The 22,886-nt window shown below is 43.6% G+C and overlaps 1 protein-coding gene across 1 annotated transcript in view; it reads left to right on the plus strand.

Annotated features, from left to right (window-relative positions):
• LOC145414710 (uncharacterized) overlaps positions 1-22,886 on the plus strand; it is a 373,182-nt gene that overhangs the window by 235,487 nt on the left and 114,809 nt on the right. The window contains exon 5 of the mRNA XM_080284237.1: positions 19,053-19,125. Within this exon, the coding sequence (XP_080140363.1) occupies positions 19,053-19,125 (73 nt within the window). The remainder of the gene's footprint in view (positions 1-19,052; positions 19,126-22,886) is intronic.

Below are 22,886 nucleotides of genomic sequence, written 5' to 3' on the forward strand. Positions count from 1 at the left end.
ATATATAATCAGCCTAGCCCCGGGACCTTACGCTTTTACGAGGCAATAAAGGACTGGATGGAGGATATATGGAAGTGGGATAGAATTTTGCATGGGTGATTCTGTAATTTTTTTCATTTATCCTCTGGTTGAAATATATTGTAGTTAAACCAGGGAATTGTGTGTGTGTGTGTGTGTGTGTGTGTGTGTGTGTGTGTGTGTGTGTGTGAGAGAGAGAGAGAGAGAGAGAGAGAATGCCCAGGTTATGCCGTTGACTAACCTAGGCATTCAGTGGAGCGGAAATGTGTTTATATTCATTCAGACGCTGGTTTCACATTCCTAGTGACTCAGGAGTACTAGGAACTCATACACACACACACACACACACACACACACACACACACACACACACACAGGATACAGAGTAGGGAAAAAAAAAAAACGGCAGTCAACGAGTTACGTGTGTTAGGGATCACGTTCGTTAAATAATACTAGAAGATGGAAGGATCAGTTTGTATAATCCTAGCCATCACACGCAGGATCCTACAAGAGGGAAGGACAAAGCAAAAAGAAAAGACAGTAACCATTCACACATTAAAAAGCAAGACAAAAAAAGAAAGAAACAAACAAGACAACAGGCCACACATGTTGAGGGCCACATTTTAACGACGTAAGATTAGGCGATGTAAGAATGAGTTTGTATAGTTGTGGGCCCGTGCAGAAGCCAGGAAAAAGCATAAACAAAAGGAACCACCACCCTAAATTGAGAAAAAGAAACTGAATATGAACGCGTAAGAAAACAAAGGACCACATATGTTAGGCATCACATTCGGGGCGTAAGATTAGACGATGTAAGGATGAGTTTGTATAATTAAGACCATAAAAACTGAAGGGAATGGGGTGGAGGAATTTAACAGATGGCAAGACATTATCCTCCGTATCGTCATCGTCATTTCCGAGTACTAGAGAGAGGGCGAGAGGGTGTTAATTTAGATGACACATATACCTCTTCGTGGAAATCCCATTCACCCAGACGATCTTGATAAACTTGATTGAATGTCTACCGGATGTGTGTGCGTGTGTGTGTGTGTGTGTGTGTGTGTGTGTGTGTGTGTGTGTGTGTGTGTGTGTGTGTGTGTGTGTGTCTGGCGCTTCAGAGTGGACCCTTCGATGCCCCATAACATACAGACTCATCATTCTGTCTCTCATCTTTACGTCGTCAGTGTGATCCCTTACACATGGATCTCGCTGCATCTTCCTTCGTTTTACTTATTCATGTATCATTTGCTTCGTGTTAGGGTGTTTTTTCCCTCTGTGCCTGGTCGGATGCTGTGATGGCTCGATTTAAACACACTCATCCCTCCCAAACACGTGTGCCTCGTTGTCATTTTCCTTGTTCTTGCCTCTTCTGTATATTCTTTTCTGTGTCCTGTGTTTTTCGGCGAATTGTTAGTCCATTGGCCAGAGTGATTCAGACTTGTTTTTATTTCATTGAAGGTTTCTTTATGAGGGTAGTTTTTGTGTTCGCCTTTTGTTATCGTTGGATCCTTTATATATTGCTCAATTTTCAGACTTCTCTCTGTCTTTGGTGTATGTAGATAGGTAGATAGACAGATAGATAGAAGGATTTACAGTATTCCGTCAAAAATTATCCTCGAAACATATGGTGCCTGTTTTTTTATGTGGGTGTTTTTTGTTTTGTTTTTTTCTGTGTTTCGTTCTTCACTTTGGATCCCATGCATGATGACCACATTCAAACAAACACGAAAAATTGCGCCCGACATCCGTATTCCTCTGTTTTCCCATTTTCTTGCTTCTCTTCTCGTGTTAGTGAAGTTTCTCTTTGTCTCTGCTCTTTCCTTCGTGGTGGGATCCTGTGCGCGTTGAGAGTTGTAATCGCGGATGATATTTCCTGGTAGCGGGACGTTGCATCACCAGGCCGGGCCACCAGCCAAGACCAGAGAGTGCCAGGCAGGGATTATTGCAACCAGCACTTGAGGGAGGCTTGCATGATGGTGCCTGTTGCATGAGAGCTGGGGCAGTGTCTGGAGAACAGCTCGTTATGGGTGCTTCTCAGGTAGGGGTGGTGTGTGGCTAGGAAGGAAGGGGATATAAGGAGGGGTAGTTGAGGGGTTGGTGGATGTGTGGCAGCTTGGGTAGGGGAGGAGGGAGGGTTGGGTATGACAGAGGGCCGAGTCTAGGTTGCGAAGGGAATCATTTGCCATGTTGCTGTGATCAAGGCGCTTGGTTGTCTGCCGCCCGTCTCGTCCCACACACCCTGTAATTCATGGCCGGGCTGCACCCTCATTTATTAACAGAGCTGCTGCTGGGCTGGTGGTGATGCCTGGCTCTCCCTGTGTCTGTCTGTGTCCGTGTTTACAACTCGACGCGCGTGTACACTTGCGTACGTGCATAGACGTTACTTACATACACACACATGCGTACATACATATGGCCACAGAGAACACATTTACCTAATTATCTGTACACACATACAAATGCATATGATACAAAGCTCCACACACACACACACACACACACACACACACACACACACACACACACACACACCCTTGATTGCCGTGGGCCGTCAGTGTTACCAGTTACAATGTAGTGTAAGCTGTGAAGTCGGATCATCGTTGCCATCACACCATCACCCTAATATAGATACAGCTACAGACCCACAGTTGTCGTGCATCTGGCAATACTGTGTTTATTCAGATTCGTATGTCTTAATAAAAGTGACGTGTGTTTGTGCCCAAGAAAGACAAAAACAGTCGAGTGTAAGTGATTGTACAGGAACTACTTCAAACATAAGTGTGGATTTGTGCCTGTTTTTTTTACTCGAAGTCAGTGACCGTGTGTTTGTGTCCTTGAAAAACATACAAACAAATAATAGACTGCTGTGTTTGTGCTGGAAATATATCAAACAATAGACTAATGATGTGGCTGATCCATCTCAAACAGCATTACCCTTGTGTTTGTGTCCTGCAGCCCATAAAACAAACAAACACATACTCTATAGTGGCGTGTTCTTCCCGGAAATAAACAGTGGACTGGATAACTTGAGTGAGTCATGCGTTTACGTCGAAGTATTCCAAACAATAATGAATCCTAGTTTTGTCCTAGAAGCATCAATCGTCATCATCATCATCATCGATCATCAAAATCATCGTCATCATCATCTCAAACAGCATCCAGCGTGGTAGTTGTGCTGGAACTCTCCCAAACAATTGCTATCCTTGTGTTTGCGTCTGGGCCGTGTTTGCTAAGTGCCCGGGGATGTGAACGGAGGAGGAGCCACTATCGTAAAAGTTTTATGTAGAGCATATTTGGCCGCCGCGGGGTCGCGAGAACTGGGGTGCGTTTGAGGCCGCAGACTGATCACCCCGCAGATAGATAGATAGATAGATAGATAGAGAGAGAGAGAGAGAGAGAGAGAGAGAGAAGGAGGGGGGGACCGTTGTTTTTTTAATCAGTAGGTGAGATACAAAGTTAGAGTGCAAGGAAAAAAAAAATATCCAATACACACAGGATAAATTTGAGAGAGAGAGAGAGAGAGAGAGAGAGAGAGAGAGAGAGAGAGAGAGAGCGAGAGAGGCGATCATAAATTCTTGATTACCAGAATGTAGTGTTCAGTCAGCCTCCACCTCCGCCTCACTCCATATGTCTTCGATTGACGTTACCTTTATTTATATTACCTGACGTCAAGGTTCTCAGATCAGCCGTTCACGGTCCCCTCCCTTCTCTTATCATTATTTCTCTTATTTTTCCTTCTCCTGATGCTTCTTTACTTTCGTTTCTACTCTTTTTTTCTGTTTTTCTCTTGAACTCATTGATAAGGTAGCAGAGTCAAAATCTTCTCTGTTAAAAGCAAACTTGAAAGAACTGTCAAATCTGTTGCTGTTTGCCTTCCTTTGTACTCTTGTCCTTTGTACTCCTCATCCCTCCTGTTCTCTCTTCTTTTTTTCTTCTCTTCTCTTCTCCACAATAAGGACAGTGTAAGGAAGGAAGCTGGTGTGTGAGGTGGAGGGTAGGAAAGGAGGGTAGGGCAGGAAGAGGCTGTATGTTTAGATATCACCCCTCGTCTACCGTTGATTCATTCCTTTCTTCTCACCATTTCTCTCATCTCCTCCCCCCTCACTACTCTTACCGTATCTCCTCTCACCCCCTTTCCTCTCTTCTGTTTTCTTCTCTTCTCTTGTCTTCTTTGGTGTGGGGGGTATGAGTAGGTTAGGGAGGACAAGGCGGAAAGAGGCTGAGGTAGAAAGATGTGTATTTAGGGTATCATTCTTGGTCTGTTATTGATTCACTCCTCTCCTCTCCTCTCTTTTCCTCTCGTCACTTTTCCTCTCCTCTCCTCTCTTTTCCTCTCCTCTCCTCTCTTCTCTTCTTCTATCCTCTCCTTTTGTCTTTCTCTTTTCTCTTGTCTCTTTTCTTTTGTCTTCTCCCTTTTCTTGTGTGTTTTCTCTTCTTCTCTTTTCTCCTGTCTTCTCTTTTCTTTTTCCCTTCTCTCTTGTCTTCATTTTCTTTTTCTCTTCTCTTGTCTTCTCTTTTCTCTTTCTTTTCTGTTGTCTTCTCTTTTCTTTTGTCCTCACTTCTCTGTGGTGTGTGGGGCGGAGGGTAAATGAGGGTAGGGTAGGGTGGGGTGGGGTAGGGTAGGATAGGGTAGGAAGAGGCTGTGTGTTTGGGTTATCACTGTAATGTTCGCCCCTGGGGTTGGCTGGCGGGCTGGTGGGTCGGGGGGAGGAGATGGATGGAGGGGACACTGAAGGAGAGAGGGAGGAAGGCAGGGAGCGATGGAGGAAAGTAGAAAGGGATATAGAAAGGGATGGGGAGAGCTAGAATGATGGAGGGTCGGAATGAGCGAGGAAAAGGATGAGAGTGGAGAGAAAATGTGGGTGAAGGGAGCCTGGGAGGAGAGGGATAGGGAAACTAATGGGCGAAAGGAGGGTTGAAATGAAGGAAAGAAAGGATGGGAGTGGAGAGAGAGTGAGAGGGAGGAGGGGGGAAGGAGAGGGGAAAGAGGGAGGGAGGGAGGGAAAGGGCGTTTGTGGGGGATGATGCAGATGAAAATAACACTCAAGCCTCATCGCGTGGGGCCATCAAGGATACCACAGTTGGACGCGCGTCTTTTTACTCCATTTTATCTCATTTTTCGCACAATGTGAGTGTTTAAGAGACCTTCCGCCAACTTAAAGAGGAAGAAAATAACGTAGAGTGAGTCTGTGCTGTGTTTTCGTTGCGTGAAATGGCGTTGTAATGGGAGAAATAGGTTGAAGTTTTGATGCAGTGTTAAAGGAGTCAGAGGTAATATTCGCAAAACCTGCCTGAGCGTAAGTGTATTTCGTTTCATATTTTCACTCATTCAGGTGTCAAAAGCCGCAGCGAAAATAAAACTCATAATAACATGAAAGAATACGATCAAGGAATGTGATTTGCGATGATTATTAACTGTGATTGAGATTAGGGTAGTGTGTCAATGGGTTAAGATATTTTATGAATGCTTCCCGTCAGACCTCCGCTGTATCAAGAGTTTTTACAATACCTCCCAGGCGGCTACCACTGGCACTCTCACACGCACACACACACACGCACACGCATATACGCACACACGCAGCGACCCCACACAAACACAAAGACACACATGTAAACGCTTCACTCTGTTGCCTGTCGGGGTTGTGTGTGTATGAGTGTGTGTCGCTCCTCAGTGTGACGAAGTAAGCAGAATTTCAGCTCATTAACACTTCGAGAGATACTTGTAAACACACACACACACACACACACACACACACACACACACACACACACACACACAGAAAGAGCTAGAGTTCTAAGAGTCAGTGTGACCAAATATTTTCCCTCTGGATTACAGTACCTTAGAAACACCAGCCAACAAGCACATCGAAAGATAGACTAGACGGGGTATACAAACTTACAGGCGGTTCTACCTGTGTGGGTCAAATATTACCTGCTTATGCGTTATTACCCATATATATTACCTGAAAGAATCTGTATCTGACGTGCGGTGTGAGTTAGTGAGGATATTCGTGTTAAAAATCTGACTGCTTGGATTTTCGTAGCTGAATAAAATCGTCTGGTGTAAGCTGGAATTAAAGCACCCAAGCGCGTCCTTAGGAACGGGGGATTTTAAGTGTGACTGTGAGGAAAAGATCTGTTAATATTCCAAGATGTCCCCCTACACACCCGAAGACTGTGACAAGACCCCAAGACGACAGCCCTACAAGTCGCCGTATATCGTGAGTATTGAGAGAGAGAGAGAGAGAGAGAGAGAGAGAGAGAGAGAGAGAGAGAGAGTGGGTGGTTGGAGAGACTGATGAACGATATTGAATGAAAATGAGGTCGTTGTTAGAAAAAAGATGGGGATGTCAAAAATAAGATTGAGAGATAAAATATTATGAGAGAGAGAGAGAGAGAGAGAGAGCATTTTTCTCCTGTCACATCTGGGGTGGTAGTGCTCAGTCCTTTCTGTATATAGTTCATCACCAAGCAGAGCCACATAAAACATCCACCCCCACCCTCCACATCCCTCCCCCCACCCTTCACATCCCTCCAACCCCCCCTTTCACATCCCTCCAACCCTCCCCCCACCCTCCACAGCCCTCCGATTCCACTCCCCCTTCCTCCACCACTCCCCAGTCCACTTTTCTCCTCTCCCCTCCCTCCTTTCCTCCCCATTCCATCCCCATCACTACACCCCTTCCCCTCCACTGCAATTCCCCTAGAGTGATAAAGGAAGATGGTTACTCTCTCTCTCTCTCTCTCTCTCTCTCTCTCTCTCTCTCTTCTTCTTCTTCTTCCATTTTTACCCCATGTTCCCTTTTTTTTTTTTTTTTAACGTCCTCCTTTTTATTCCTTCTCCCTCATCGCTGTTGCCTTTTTTCTCACCTTCTCGCCTTTCTTTCCCATCTTCTCTCCCCTACAGTCTTCCCTTTCCTCTCTTTTCTTCCCATTCCTCTCTCTCCTTTCTCTTCCCATTCCCCCCTCTCCTCCCTCTTCCCATTCCCCTCTCTCCTCCCTCTTCTCTCTTTTCCCTCCATGTTGTCACGTAAGCTGAGGTCATTAGAAGGCAGGTTGAGTGTTGTTAAAGCATCGTTACCTTTGCTTCTTTTCCCTTCCCTCTCCTCCTCTCCCCACATCCTCCCTTTTTATCTCCTCTCCCCATTACCACCTTCCTTTTCTCCATGATTTATTCCCTGTCTCTCTCTCCTTTTTTCCTCTTTTCGCCTCGTTTTCCTCGTCGTGGCGTCTTTTCTTCATCCACTCCTTCCTTCTTTCCTCCCATGCCCTTGTTTCTTCCGTCTTCCCTCTCCTTCCCATCTGTTTACCCTTCCATTTCTCCCCTTTCCTCTCTTCGCTCTTGTTTCACTTTCTTTCTCGTCCCTCTTGCTTCCCTCTTTCCCCTTCCCTCCCGTTTTCTCCCCTTGCTTCCCTCCTTCTCCCCTCTCCTTTTCCCCTCTTCCCCTCACTGTTGTCACGTCACTTTGGGTCATTATAAGGCAGGTTGGCAGTTGTCAGAGCGTCGTTACCTTTAGTTATGGCGCCTCAACTGGCTTGCCTCTGGGGTTGTAGGGCAGGCGCTCATTTGTACGAATTAAGGCAAGGTGGGGTGGAGGTTGGGGAAGGAGGGGAAGGGGATGGAGATGTTGGAGAGAGGTAGAAGTGTTGGGGAAGGAAGGGGTAGCGATGGAGAAGATGGAAGAAGAGGAGGAGTAGGGGTGGAGGTCGTAGAGGCGGGGGATAGGGAGATTGGAAGGAGAATGGGAGATAGGGAGAGGGAAAGAATTGGGCGCAGGTGATAAAGATAAATATAGGAGATGGAGATGAGGTTCAGGGTTAGAATGAGGGTAGGGTAAAAATGGAAATGGAGGGGGTAGGTTTGTAAGGGGAGGGAGAAGGGTGAGGTGAGAATGGTTGCGACAGGGAGAGATGGAGCTAAAGAGATCAGGATGAACAAGAAGAACTGGGAGGCTGGGGGAAGGGGGTAGAGCAGTTGGGGTAAGGTGGTGGTGTTTCCTGAGTCGATGTCTCATACTTTAAAAAACTGACGCAGTTTCGTATCATCTAGTCTGATCCCTGGGTATCTGTTTCATATTTACAAAAACTGATCCAGTGTCTCGTGGCGTAGCCAGAAGTGTGGCCAGGATGCCATTGCCACCTCTGTCATATGCATGGCCACCCAAAAGTTACAAAGGAATATCCCCTGCTCCCCATAAATATTTCTTCTTGGGTCACCCTAAAAGTATGCTCAGCCACCGCATATTAAAATCCTAGCTAAGCTACTGATGTCTCAGGAGTAATATACAGTATAAATAATGCAACCTACTCTGTGACTTTAACACGGCCTCTTATCTGACCTCAGTCAGACCGTGTGGAGAGAGCAAGACTCAACCACAGATGCGGTTCTCTGTGAGAAGGGGTTAATCAGAGTGATGCATGGCTTCCCCACTGCCGCCGCGGGGGACCTCTATTAATACACCACCATCCCACCACCACAACCAGGACAACACCACCACTACCGCCTCCATCATCATCATCATCATTGTCATCGTCATCAGCATCTCCATCGACATCATTATCGTCACACCATCGTTACCTTTTCCCCGAACTTTAAAACCAAAAGAAATATCATCATCATCTTCATCATCATTAACTTGGCCTCTTTTTTAATACCTATCCTGTTAAGAAAATGTTACGACTAAAGGTTTCTCTAATATTTTATTCATGACGACCTACTGCGGTTTTATTCAGTTGTTAGAAGCCTCAGCTGTCAAAGGATCAACGCCCTCTGCTTGTGGTCTTTCCCCTAAGCTGAATTTTATTGCCTGGTGTTAGTGAAAATTGAAAATAAAAGACTTTGTTAGACTAAATAGTGGACGTTCTTAGTCTGAAGAGGTTAACAGGTTACGTGAAATGGCCACACCTGAAATAGTAGTGTTATTTTTAGCATAAGTAAAGTACGGTAGGAGTAAAATACATTGCTTAAGTGAAACACATTGCTAGTTATTACCTCACGTACGACACTACTGATAACTTTAGCTTAGGATTTATGCACTCCAGGGAAAGGCACGGCTCCACGTCCTTGTTAATAACACGTCTGGAACACCTGTAATATACCTGAAAAAGTACCACATATAACTATCACCATCCACATCAGTCCATCAGCACCACCACAACAGTAACAACAACAGCAAGAACAGGAAACAGAGAAAACAAGAATAACAACAAACTAACAACAGGCACAGGGTAAAAAAAAAAAAAAAAAAGCATGGTAATAGAAAATAAATGAAAAATATCGAAACCCATAAAAAATTTAATAGGTAGAACGTGAAAAAAGTATCACACACACACACACACACACACACACACACACACACACACACACACACACACACACACACACACACACACACACACACACACACACACACACACACACACACACACAATATCGAAAGCCATAAAGGAAATACACCTAGCCCAATCAACCCGCAATACCCAGTCAGTCATGCGGTTGAATGGATCGCCTTTGCATCCATTGGTGATTGCATCGTGGGAGACCGAAGAGGGGAATGTATACTCGTGGCTTTAGAAGACTCCCTGGCATCTCTCTCTCTCTCTCTCTCTCTCTCCATATATATTTTTACTGCTGACCTGTTTGGGGTAAATATCAAAGGTTCTGCGTGTGAGATAGAGGCCTGCAAAGTGAGACTGATGGCTGAGTGACTAGTTTTATGCCCGGACTGCGATGTGTGTGTGTTTGTTTGTGTGTGTGTGTGTGTGTGTGTGGGTAGGTGGGTGGGTGAGGGTGTGTGTGTGGGTGGTGGGTGGGCTATGCGGATGGGGAAGGAAAAAGGCAATGTTATGAGGCTGAACAGTTTTACAGGCCATATCAGCTCGCCTAAACACCTCTTCAGGTGGAATCGAACTGCCTGCTAAATCTCCATAAACGCAAGGGAGAATTGAACCAAGCCTCATGATATACCCCTGGGATTTCATGGCGGGGTTTAATACCGTATCTGCATGCCGATAAAATCATGCACTGGAACGTGTGATTGATTTTTACCTCGTTTGCTTCCATCGTTTGGCTGTGTGTGACTGATTGGAATTGATGTTCTTATGTGTGTGTTTTTTGGTTATCTTGTTTGGTTTAGTACTTCTGGTTGTGTGTGTGTGTGTGTGTGTGTTTTCTTGTCTTACTCTTGGCTTCTAATTTGTACGTACACTCTCTCTCTCTCTCTCTCTCTCTCTCTCTCTCTCACACACACACACACACACACACACACACACACACACACACACATATAGTAGTTTCCTTCTCTCCTTCCTTCCTTCCTTCCTTCTTTCTCTCTCTTTCACTTCCTCCCTCTTTCCTTCCCTCCCAGTAGTTTCCATCCCTTCTTCCTTCCTTCCTTCCTTCCTTCCTTTGTCCCTTCCTTCCTTTGTTCCTTCCTTCCTTCCTTCCTCCTTCCTTCCCCCTCTGTCCCTGTTCTTCATTTGACGTGATTCAAGGCTTCCGTTCTGATGTTTGTTATTACGGGCCAGTTCTTCCTGTGCGTTATTGTTATTGTTATGCCCCGCTGCTTCTTCAGGCGGCACTCTATTTGAAGGACCAGCAGGAGGAGGAGAAGGTGGTAGTGGTGGTGGCGGTGGTGGAGTCATATTAGAGGAAAAATGGTAGAAAGAGGGGGAGAAGGAGGAGAAATGGGAGGAGGAGGAGAAATGAGAAAAGGAGGAGAAGTGGGAGAAGGAAGAGTACGAGTGATATTAGTGGATGAGGAGAAGGGGGAGGAGGAAGAACGCCAATGATATTAGTGGAGGAGGAGGAGGAAGAAGAGGAGGAGGAACATTTAAGAAGGAGGAAAGAGAAGAATAACTGAGGAGAAGGAGAAGAAGGGCTAAAGACCTCAGAAGGATGGAGAACTTGAGTTATAAGGTAGGAATAAGTCTCCTTGGTTACTAGTCAGAGCCACCCTCCTATCTTGACAACACCTGGCCATCAACTGAGGCAAAAAGGTAAGGAATCTGTGACAAGTAAAAATAAACAGACCATAACGCCAAGACCCCAGACCTTCCCGTAATAAAACTATGACTTGGATAAAACCTGACAGAGTGATCCAGAATTCAGAATCACGTATTCCCCACAGGTGTTCACTTGCATACATTTATTCAGTCGACCTGGGGAGAGAGAGAGAGAGAGAGAGAGAGAGAGAGAGAGAGAAATATTAACGAACATATATTCCTCATTTTATCCCATCATTACTAAATGCTTCCCCCAGAGAGAACGAAATTGGGTGGAGTTAACAGGAATATACCAACAGAACACGTCACCGGGTTGAAGGGGTTGATCCTAACGTTGTGATGGCGATTATTTTCTTTTATTCATTCCACCACCAGACGATTGTAAACACTGAAAGGTAAAAATGGAATCCAGACACATAGCACCATTCGTTAAGACAAGAACGAAAATTAACATTGGTCTTTGAGGGTGTTAAAACCGATAATGAATGTTTTTTCGTCCTTAAATGCTATAAGGAGAAGCTGCATATACCATTCAGAAATTGTTAACCGCCATCGAGAAGAAAAACTTTAATTCTTGTTGTTGGTATCGCCAGACTGTTGCATTTTCTTTATCTGTAGGCAGTTTTTGTCAGCACAGGCGTGAGTTCTTAGCTTACCAGGGTTCACATAAAACACCTCACAGCCAGGTATCCCAGCCATTTCGTGTGTGTGTGTGTGTGTGTGTGTGTGTGTGTGTGTGTGTGTGTGTGTGTGTGTGTGTGTGCTCGCGCGTGGGCGTGTAATCAAGGGCGGCAGGGCAGGTGCATGGGACACCTGCGATGGCGGCGTACAGGTGTGTTGCTGGCAGGGACTGGATAGGCAGGTGTCACGGCCGTACATATATCTTATACTCGTTTTGACATCATCCATCACACTTTGGGAGTAGGGAGAGGGAGGGATATGAAGGGGATTTTGTGCAGGGAACGGGAGAGAGCAAGAGGAGCGGGGTTGATATGAGGAGGAGAATGGAAAGAAGGAAAGGAATGGAAGTATAGAATGATGGGAAGGAGTGGAATGGGGAAGATGGGTAGTGTGAATGAAGGGGAAGGAGGGGAGTCAGGTTCATGTGAGGGAGATGAAGGGTAGAAAAGGGGAAGAATGGGGGAAGGGAAATGTGGAGGGAGTGGGCAAGGGAAGTGTGTTGAAATGGGTGTGGATTAGAGGGACAGGGGAAGAGGAATGTGAACAGAGGGGAGCTGTGGTGATATGAATAGGAATTTTAAACAGAAAAGGTAAGGGGACGGGGAATATCAAACTAGGGACGGGAATATTGGTGAGGGTGTATAGGTTAGTAGGCAGACTGGAGAGGGAAGGAAGAGGAAGTGAACAGAGAGTAAGTGTGATGAGATTAGGTTAACCTGATGGAAGACAAAGAATGCATAATCGGGAAGTACGTATTTTAATCGAGGCGGTATTAACTCTTAGCTCCACAAAATCGTCTAGTGATGGTGATGTTCGTGTGAAATGACCTAAAGAATACAATGGACAATCTAAGGTCCAAGAAAATTTGTGCCTATGACCCCTGGTGACCTTCTCAGCCATACATGACAAAGGGAGACGACCTGAGCGATCCATGTAACTAGCTTAAACTGAGGTCCAAGTCTTCAAACACATATTCTGAAATCTTCAAGAGAATATTTGTGGCTTCTCATGCTTCCTCTCTCCCCCTTTCCCTCTTCCCTCTCTCCCTCCTCCTCCCTCTTTTTCCTCTTCTCTCTCTTCCCTCCTCAACCTCTCCCCTCCCTCGCCTCACTATTGTCTTGTGATACCTGATTTCCCGGCTGCTTTTAGAGGGCTTCTCTTTATTCCACTTATCACCTGAAGACGCAAGGTGAATGACCCACGAGGAGGTAATATTGATACGAGAGGAAGCCTTGCTCTTTTTTACTATCTATCTATCCATTTGTCTATCTGTCCGTCTGTCTATCTGTCTATCGCTCTGATGCTCTGTCTATCTGTCTAACTTATCCTCAGTGTTTAGCTATTTGTCTATTTATTTCATTTACCACCTGAAGGACGCCAGGTGATTGACGTTTGAGAAAGTAGCCTAATGATACTAAAGGAAGCCTTATTCTTTCTTGTCTGTGTATCTGTCTGTCTTTCTGTCTATCTATCTATTTATCTATCTGTCTATCTATCCATCTGATTTCTCTCAAGCTCTCGACAGTGTGTTATGGATCAAGCTGTTTATTCCTCTGGTCACCTGAAGATGCGAGGTGAATGACCCTCAAAAAGGCAGCGATGAGACTGCAGGAAGCCTTTTTTCTTGGCTATCATTATGTATCGTTATCTGTCTATCTATTCATCTATCTGTCTATCTGTCCATCTGTCTGTCTGTCTACCTGTCTGTTTATTTGCCTGTCTCTGTGCTTTCTTATCATTCTCTCTTCGTGTCTCTCTCAATGTGCTCTTGCTATCAGATTGCACACATATATTTTTGCATCGGGACCTTTACGAGATGCAAATATGTTGGTAGACAGACACAGCTGGAGAGAGAGAGAGAGAGAGAGAGAGAGAGAGAGAGAGAGAGAGAAATGTTTGTATAAGGAAACGACGTATACAAATTTTCCAAGCATCCAACCTTGCCTAGCCTGCATGACTCCTTTATAAAAACCCCGAATAAAGCCGGTGTCGGGTGTCGGGTGTCGGAAGGCAGGCGGACCGATCAATCCCCCCGACACGCCCTTCCACACGCCCGACCGACACCCGACCCGACCCACCCTCCTCACGCGGTTCATGGATTAAACAGTATGAAGGAGAGACGGAAAGACGAGGTGTAGGTGTAAGAGTGGTGTTGCTACCCTTCTGAATACTTCCCACCACACACACACACACACACACACACACACACACACACACACACACACACACACACACACACACACACACACACACACACACACACACACACACACACACACACACACACACACACTCTCTCTCTCTCTCTCTCTCTCTCAGTAAAAAGGAGAAACTGTATCGTAATGGGTCACTTTACCACGCCACCTCCAAATCTCACCCAGACAGCGAAACACTAACTTCTGCCTCTCTCTTACTCTCATATCCCTTTTCACCACAAGACATCTCCTCTGACCTGAGTAAAATCGTCTGGTGGTAGCAAGAATTTAGACATCGGGGTAGGAGGTATTGACAGGCGTGACAGGAGCCGCCGCGCCCGCCCACCCGCACGCACGACTGCCCTGTGTGACGTAAATTATCTGCACTGTAATTGGGAAGGTAAAGGTAAGGGTGCGATGGGCTACCGGTGTGCGCTGGCGGTAATGTTGATATGATAATTATTTACACCCATTCACACACATCACACCATGAGGAAGTAGGCCCAGTACGGTATAGATTATTTATTATTTATTCCTCATTTACCAGACGAGTTTATTCAGTGGGAGGATTAAGAGAGAGGGAGGTGTAAGTTGGGGGGAGGACAGCTAAATGGCTGGGGACAGGGCGACATAGAGGCGATTTGTTTGTGGTCACCCCTGACAGGATTAGGGCTTCTGGCTATAGATAGATACACAAATAGATAGACAGACAGATAGATAGATAGGCAGAAAGATAGATAGATAGGCAGTCTTAAGTAAATGGAAGGGTTAGTTACAGCCTTCATTCATCCCTTCAGTACTTGGGGGCTCTTGTAAACTGAATATCATCATGTTGTAGCAGCAAGTCACCTGTATGAATATGCGGTGTCTGGCTGCAGGTGGTAATGAGGGGGTGAAGGTAGGCTGTTGGCAGTGATGTTGATATCATGTTAATTATTGCACTCATTCATCCACGTCACACCCAAGATGGATTTACCCACACTGTTGCCGCTTATCACCTTCGCCCTTATTAATCGTGTGACGGTAGCATGTTGTTTTTAAAGTTGATGTTGATGGTGATGGTGATGATGATGATGATGATGAGGAGGAGGAGGAGGAGGATGTTGTTGTTGTTATTGTTGTTGTTGATGATGATGTTGATGAGGAAGATGTTGTTGTTGTTGTTGTTGCTGTAACCCCCAAGACTCACCTGGACGTGAATAAAATAGCAAGTGTTACCTATATCAGAGGGTAGATGAAGACTGTGCGTTGGCCAGAGGAGTTTGGTGCATATATCCCTCTCCCGTTTTCATGATCTGACGGTCTCATGCATAGGAGTTACCTTAAGTTGACCGTGATCAGTGTGTTAGTGGAGACGGTAATTAGCTCTTAGATGAGGAGATGCCACTTATAAGGTGAATGGACCGGCGGTTCTAGGAATGAAATATTGATTGTTCAAATCCTGAAATGGCCTTAGCTGATTACAAAGTTAGGAACTGAAAAGGTTAGATAAGGTGGAGACTTTGTTGCATAATGTATGTATTAGCAGGTGGAGAGACAATTTGGGGTGAGGGCAGTGATTCACCTTCATCGATACCCCTCCTTCCGCCCTTATTTTCAACTCAGACAACCATATAGATTAGTTATAGTCTTCGCTGTAACACGCAGCAGCGAAAGGATCGTCGCCGGTATGTCTGTTGGTGTTTGTTTTTGTCTGTACCCCTTTGTACCCGACTCCCTGACCCCCCAAACACCACCCTATCGTCATCCTTAGTGTGTGTGATACATGTGGGGTGTCGCCGGGGGAGGAGAAGCAAGGGTGAGAAGGAGTGGGGGAGAGGGAGAGGTTGATATGTAATGTGTCGCTTCAGGGAGAATGATCAACTTTGGGTATATGAGGCACCTTAATAAACACTGGGACACTACCTTTATTATCTTGTCTTAGCAGCCTGATGCAAGAACGAGGTTGAGGGATGATGTGGAAGGCTGTATGAGGGAGGGTGGTTTGGTGTGTCGCTGTAGGGGCATTTATTTAACCCTTTCAAAGTCGGGATAACTCCTGTCTTCTAGTCCACCTAACACCTAGCGATTATATTCTACTTACTGAGCCTGAGAACACTTTATCATTTCGTCTTGGTAAACACCTTGATGCAAGAGTATAACGCGGGAGGAACACAGGCAGCGGTCAGAAGAACAGTTACCATTGTGTGTGTGTGTGTGTGTGTGTGTGTGTGTGTGTGTGTGTGAGAGAGAGAGAGAGAGAGAGAGAGAGAGAGAGAGAGACGGAAGGGAGTCGGTGAGAGAATGGAAGTTAATGAGACGCAAAACCTCAGACCCCACATCGTTTAACATAATATCGCCTTACAACTACGATCATTATTTTCTTTACACATTTGCGAAATCTAAAGAGATCTTCCTAAACCAGGCACACTTAACCCCTTCAGTTCAGCGATTTATTCTCTTAGCTTATTCTTGCTGCCTCCGGACGATTTTATTCAGCGAAGGAAGGAACCATTACAAGGCATTGATGAAGGCTGTGGCTCGTATTCTTGTCGGTTAAGGAAGCTCCCTAACGCCTTTTCCTAAGCGATTTATTCTGCTTATTACATTTTGCTATCCTCGTCTGTGGTGTTTAAGTCATTCCAATATCACCACACTCTGCATAAATGACGTACAAAATTATATTAGCTGGCCGTATCCAAAAATAAATCGCTAAGGAAGTGGTGTTAGGGCCCCTCCAGTTCGAAAAATCGTAAGCTGGAGAAAATTGCATGAAAAATTGCAAGAAAAAAGCAATCGGGGAGAAGGGGTTGCCTGAGTGTGGAATTTGGCTTCATTAGTGGCGAACCCCTGTGTAAACGAATTTTTGATCAGCACCTTAATTTAAGGCGAAGTAATTATTATAAGCGTCGCGTAAGGCACACTCAGTTATTATTTCCAGGCAGTAATAAATGAGAGAGAGAGAGAGAGAGAGAAAGAGAGAGAGAGAGAGAAGGTAGGTAGACTGACAGGTGAGCAGAAAAGTCAGTTATGTACAGTAGGTAGATTGGGAGGTAAGAAGAAAAACAGGAGGGTAGGTAGGCAGGTAGGTCACTCAGTAGGTAGGTAAGCAGGTAGGTCACTCAGTAGGTAGGTAGGTATGTAAGTAGTTTAAGGGGATGGCGGATAAACTGATTTTGAAGAAAGTTGTAATATGACGAAAGGGAGAGAAACCTTACGAATAATATAATGATCCTAAAAAAAAAAAAAAAAGATATGAACACGATTTGGATGATGATGATGATAGAGGCAGCCCCCAGATGATGATGATGATGATGATGATGATGATGACTGTGGTGTTAGTGGTGGGTCTGTTGGCTATGGTGATGATGGTGATGGTGATAGAGGCAAACCCCACCTATCCTTCCATCACCACAACCACACAGGTAATCCAGTCACTTCCCACAGGTGACAAAAAAGCGCTTTGTATGTAAATGGAGTGTGTGTATGATGGTGTGGGGGTTTTATGAGAGAGAGAGAGAGATGTGAAAATGATGAAGGGAGTGTGGCTTACTTTATGATAACAGGGCGGCTTCCTCACATAATTTATTGATACGTCGATCCTTGCCTAGAATATCCATGGTTTGTTTTGCCCTTCTGATGATGCTGGGACGATAAAACTTCGGCCTTGTTGAAGCTGACTGCGTATCGACCCTTTGCCTGAAAGATCTGTTTTATGCTATCCTTTTCCTATTTGTGGATCCTACCTGCTTATTTTTACTAGTGAGGGGTAGAATATAGATGGTGATGATGATGGTGGTGGAGCTGGTAATGATGATGATGATGATGATGATATTCTACCCACCTCGTTTTATTAGTGAGAAATCGAATATAAACAGTGATGATAGTGATGATGAACATTCCTCACATGATAAGATTATTAAAGACACGTTTAGGCTATACATAAAGGTAAGCAGACAGATCAATAAGGAAAACGCTTCAGTTCATAAATTTTTCTCAACGTATAATTATTGTTTGGTTCGGTAGAGATTGCCAGGCTCTGAGAAGGGATGGTAATGCATGGAGACATTTATATAAAAGCCGAACCACTCACAGGATGCGGCGTCGGGGAGTAGATAGATTTATTGCATGAACAGATGTACCGTAGTGTTTGTTCCTGGTCGAGATCCGTGCATGCATCTTTGTTCAGCGTGGTAATTTTTGTGTTGTGATTTGTGTGTGCCTAGTGCATGTGATTCCCAGTGCATAAATTTTCCTTTGTCGGTCTGTGTGGGAAATGATATATACAGTACAGTGGTGATGTATGAGTAGGTGTGTGTGTGTGTGTGTGTGTGTGTGTGTGTGTGTGTGTGTGTGTGTGTGTGTGTGTAAAGATGTTGAATAGGAAACATTTTTTTTTTAGTACAATATATGTGTATGAAAGAGAGCTTATAAATGAAATAGGAATTGTGTGTGTGTGTGTGTGTGTGTGTGTGTGTGTGTGTGTGTGTGTGTGTGTGTGTGTGTGTGTGTGTGTGTGTGTGTGTGTGTGTGTGTGTGTGTGTGTGTGTGTGTGTGTGTTGCAAACTGAACACAGAAATGCTAAGCTTGTTACCACACCCCATCTTTTAGTTCGAGGTGGATGATGATGATATATTTGACCAATTAAAACGACAGGTATCGAATTCATTATGAGAGGACAGGTGTTCCCAGGTGATTAAGGAACACGTGTGATTATAGGCGTGATGTAATGATGTAGCCAGTGGATGTAATAAGCAGATGTTTTGATAGATGAGTGGACCAGTGTGATATGGATGATTGATGACGTGGTGATGAGGATGGGAATGAGAGTTTGTTTCATTCTTCCAATCTTTATATAATTTTACACAGTTTAATAAAATGTTTGAGGGAGTTAGAGAAGGCTTTATCTAACCTCTCTAGCCTGAAAATTCTCTTCTAAGCTAAATTAGTCGTTGCTAGGATGATTTTAGAAAGACGTTTGGAGACAGGAGAAAAACAAATGTGCAGGAATTAACACATTGGTAGTGTTGAATAATATAAGCACACACACACACACACACACACACACACACACACACACACACACACACACACACACACACACACACACACACACACACACACACACACACACACACAAATCACATCACTAACAGTTTTCTCTGGTCTTTGCAGTTGTACGAGTTGAGTGACGACATCAAGAGAAAGGAGTTTTTGGACGAGCTATTTGCGTTCATGCAAAAACGAGGTGAGTATTGACATCTTTCTCCATGTCTTGTTCGACCCTCTTTCGTTTATACGGCAAAATGAATAGTTTGAACTTTATAATATCAGTTATGGAGTCATTTAAGTATTTATTAATTTCTTCCGTCAGAGCGCTTCAGTGTTACTTCGCTCATGCCACATACAGATTATGTCCTTCGGCTCAAGAATATATATATGTAGATAGATAGATAGATAGATAGATAGATAGATCGCGAACTGATCATTCCTACGTGCTGTGATTGTAATGGTAATTTGATGGTTGTTTCATGCAGAGATGTGTTTATAGGTCATATTACTGTAATTTAATTATCTGTTCGCAAAACGCCGTACGTGAGAGGGTCCATTACTGTTTATTTATTATATAATTATCTATATACTACAAAAGCAAGCAACCAAATTTTGAATTATTAGTTATTGTATTTTATCTTTACGGTATTTTATTTGTCAGTCTTTGTACTGATGTAACGTCAAAGATGAACTCTAAGAAATTTGAATTTATTATTGGTTTTGGAGAGGAATGCCACATCAGGAGGTGAGTTTATATCTAATTTGGTGGCAGTGCTTCACAGTTTTCTTTAATTGTGTCGCATGGTATGTTTTATCCTGTTTATTTTTCTTCAGTCGTTTTGTGTACAAGGATCTTGGTCCTGTAATATATGTAACCCCTTGACTCCATGGCTTTGTTTTTCTTTTTGTTTTTTATTCCTGCTACTTCCAAACGATTGTAATTACCTCAGGAGAGACTTTTCGAAACAGGAAAATTCTATATGTATCCCTAAATAACCCCTTCGCTATAACAGTCTTCCTGTGGTGAATATAAATATCAAGAAATAGCAAGGATTGAAAGATAGAAGCTGTGGTGATGGGGATTGTATGCTACATTGACACTGCTGGATTTTATTTCTCGTTGGAGTTGTGCTGAATTTGCGTGTATAGTGGTGAGAGAGAGAGAGAGAGAGAGAGAGAGAGAGAGAGAGAGAGAAAGGGGGCGTAATTTGCAAGGTGGCGACGGTAACTGAGGGTCTTCACCTCCACTGATACCCAACCTTCATTCCCTCTCTCTCTCTCTCTCCTTCCTTCCTTCCTTCCTGTATCTCATTATCTGCTTCCTCTCTCCAGTCTCTCATCTTCTTCTTCTTCTTCTTCATCATCATCATCATCATCATCATCATCATCATCATCTTCTTCTTCTTCTTCTTCTTCTTCACCTCTTACCTGCATACACCTGTCTCTACCCAGCATTTTCCAAAGTAACAAGCAGAAAGCCTCTTAATCCTTCTGAGCTTTTTGATCTACTTCTAACTCTTACTCTTCTTCTTACTCATGTTTTTAATCTAATTCCCCTTTTCTTCATTGTCTTTCTGTTGTCATTATTCTTGTCTTTTTTTTACTGTTTGTCCTTGTTCTTCTTTAAGTTTATACTCTTTTTCTGTTCTTCGTCTTTGTTCTTCTCATTTTTACTCTTTTTCCGTTCGTTGTTATTCCTCGTTTTACTCTTCGTCTTCTTGTTGCCGTAACTCTTGTCTAATTCTGTGTTCACCCTTACTCTTTCTTTCTTTATTTTACCATTGTTCATATCCTTTTATCTTTTTCTTTTCTTGCTCTGGTTTTCGTTTTCTTATTTTTGCTCTTAATTCTGTCTTCATGTTTTTTCTCCCCATCGTTCTTACTTTAAAATCTTTTGTATTCTTAGCCTTCCTGTTGTCTGCTTAGTTTTACTCCTGTTCATCGTCTTTTTTTTTTTTTTAATCCAGTTGTTCTTATGAATATTTTTAAAATCATACCCTTACTTTTTCCATTTTTCTACCCATTCCATTATATTCTCACTTTTCTTTTTCCTTTTTTTTTTTTTACTCTTCTTTCTTTGTCTTGTTCTTGTCGTGATGTGAGACGCGAGTTGTGATGGCAAGAAACCTGCTTATGTAGCGTGCCACAGAAGCCAGATCTGTGCCTCATATAACCTTGTTACTTGTAAGAACCTTAATACGCTGCACCACCCCCACCATCACCCCTCCCTACGCCCCTCCACCACCTCCCTACCTGCCCCCCACCACCAGTCCCTATGCTACACGTATCTTATCTTCCTCATCTGTCTCCTTTGTTATTCATCTTTATTTATCCATTCATTTTTCATTTTCAGTTTCTCCTCCCCCACCAACCTCCCTACCTACTCCTAACCAACCCCTGTATCTTATCTCACTCACCCATCTCCTTTGTTATTCATCATCTTCATATATCTCTTTATTATTCATATTTATTTATCCACATTCCAACCAGCCTTCCCTTTCCACCCCTCTGCTATCATCCCTGTCCATCTCCTTTGTTATTCTTCTTATTATTCACTATCTTTATTCATACTTGGCTCCTTTATTCATTCACACTATCACCTCTCCCACACTCACCCTTATCCTCACTGGCTCACATCTCATTCCTTTGTTATTCATTTTATTCCTTATCTGTTATCTTTTTCCAGCTCTTCTTCATCCACACCCCACCCCTTACCTAACTCCCACCCCATCCTTGCGTTATCTTCTTCATTCATTCCTCTACCCATCCCATCCCTGCGTTATCTTCTACATCCATCCCTCTTTCCACCCGTGTCTCACCTCCTCTTCACCTGTGCTCTATCTGCCTCATCCCTCTCCTTCGCTATCCACTCTCTTTATTCACCCATCGCTCATCCCCACCCCACTCCTACGCAATTTATCCGTCACCTTGGTTATCTACGTTCCTTATCTATCCATCTCAGTCCTACTCCACCTCTGCGCTATCTTCCTTGCCCCACAGCCGTCCACTCCATTCATCCATCCGTCATCCACCTAATATCCTTTCCTCTTCTCATCCCTCAGCGTCATGTCTTCTGCGTTTATCTTTCTACTTATCATTTATTTTTTTTTTTTAATATTAACTCCATATTTCCAGTACGGTATTATACGATTTCCTTCTTGCCACCACCAGCCGATTATATTCAACCCAGAGAAGACTTCGAACTTGAGGGATTAGATATGGCTTTCATTACTCGCCATCTTACCTTAAAAAAATAAATCATAAACTTAATAAAATCGTCTGGATGTAGAAGGGATGAAATGAATAACACCCCCCCGGCCTGACGGGATTAAGGAGTTGTTTGATGCAGTATATATGAAAGGACATTTGAGGGGTAACTGATGCATCTATAGGTACCTTTAACTGTGACTTTTTCGATGCTTGGTAGCCTTTATGTGGCTAAGAAATTTTTACATCTGTCACTGGCTATTTAGGAATTTTGAGCTGCAAGGAAGTTGGAAATATCGACACTGATAATTTTCTTAGTGTGAGTACAAATCGCATTTAAGGTAGATAGATATCGTGTCAAAATAGCGTAGACATTATATCAAGCGCTTGTTGAACAGTGTGATGCTTCGGTTTATCCGTAAAATAAGGATAATAGTAAGTAGTTTTCAAACACTTGTGAAAAGATAAGCGATATTCGATGTTGAACTTTATTTACAGCTGAATCGAAACATAATATTGATCAGTAAGTACTTGATGTCAAAGCTATTTTCACATATTTATGTTTAAACGTAATTTGTGTTAAAACTACGAAACTTATCAATGTCAGTATTTTTAACTTCCATGTAGACCAAAACTCACAGGTGGCCAATAATTACTGACGCAAATTTGTCAGGTACAGTCCTATATTTCAGGTTTATTTTTGTGATCTGGTAAAATATATTAATTGAGGGTCAGAGGACGGTACAGTTT

The sequence above is a fragment of the Coenobita brevimanus genome, chromosome 100, assembly GCF_032717465.1.
Source record: "Coenobita brevimanus isolate Jiangsu-jjx chromosome 100, ASM3271746v2, whole genome shotgun sequence".
Lineage (NCBI taxonomy): Eukaryota > Metazoa > Arthropoda > Malacostraca > Decapoda > Coenobitidae > Coenobita > Coenobita brevimanus.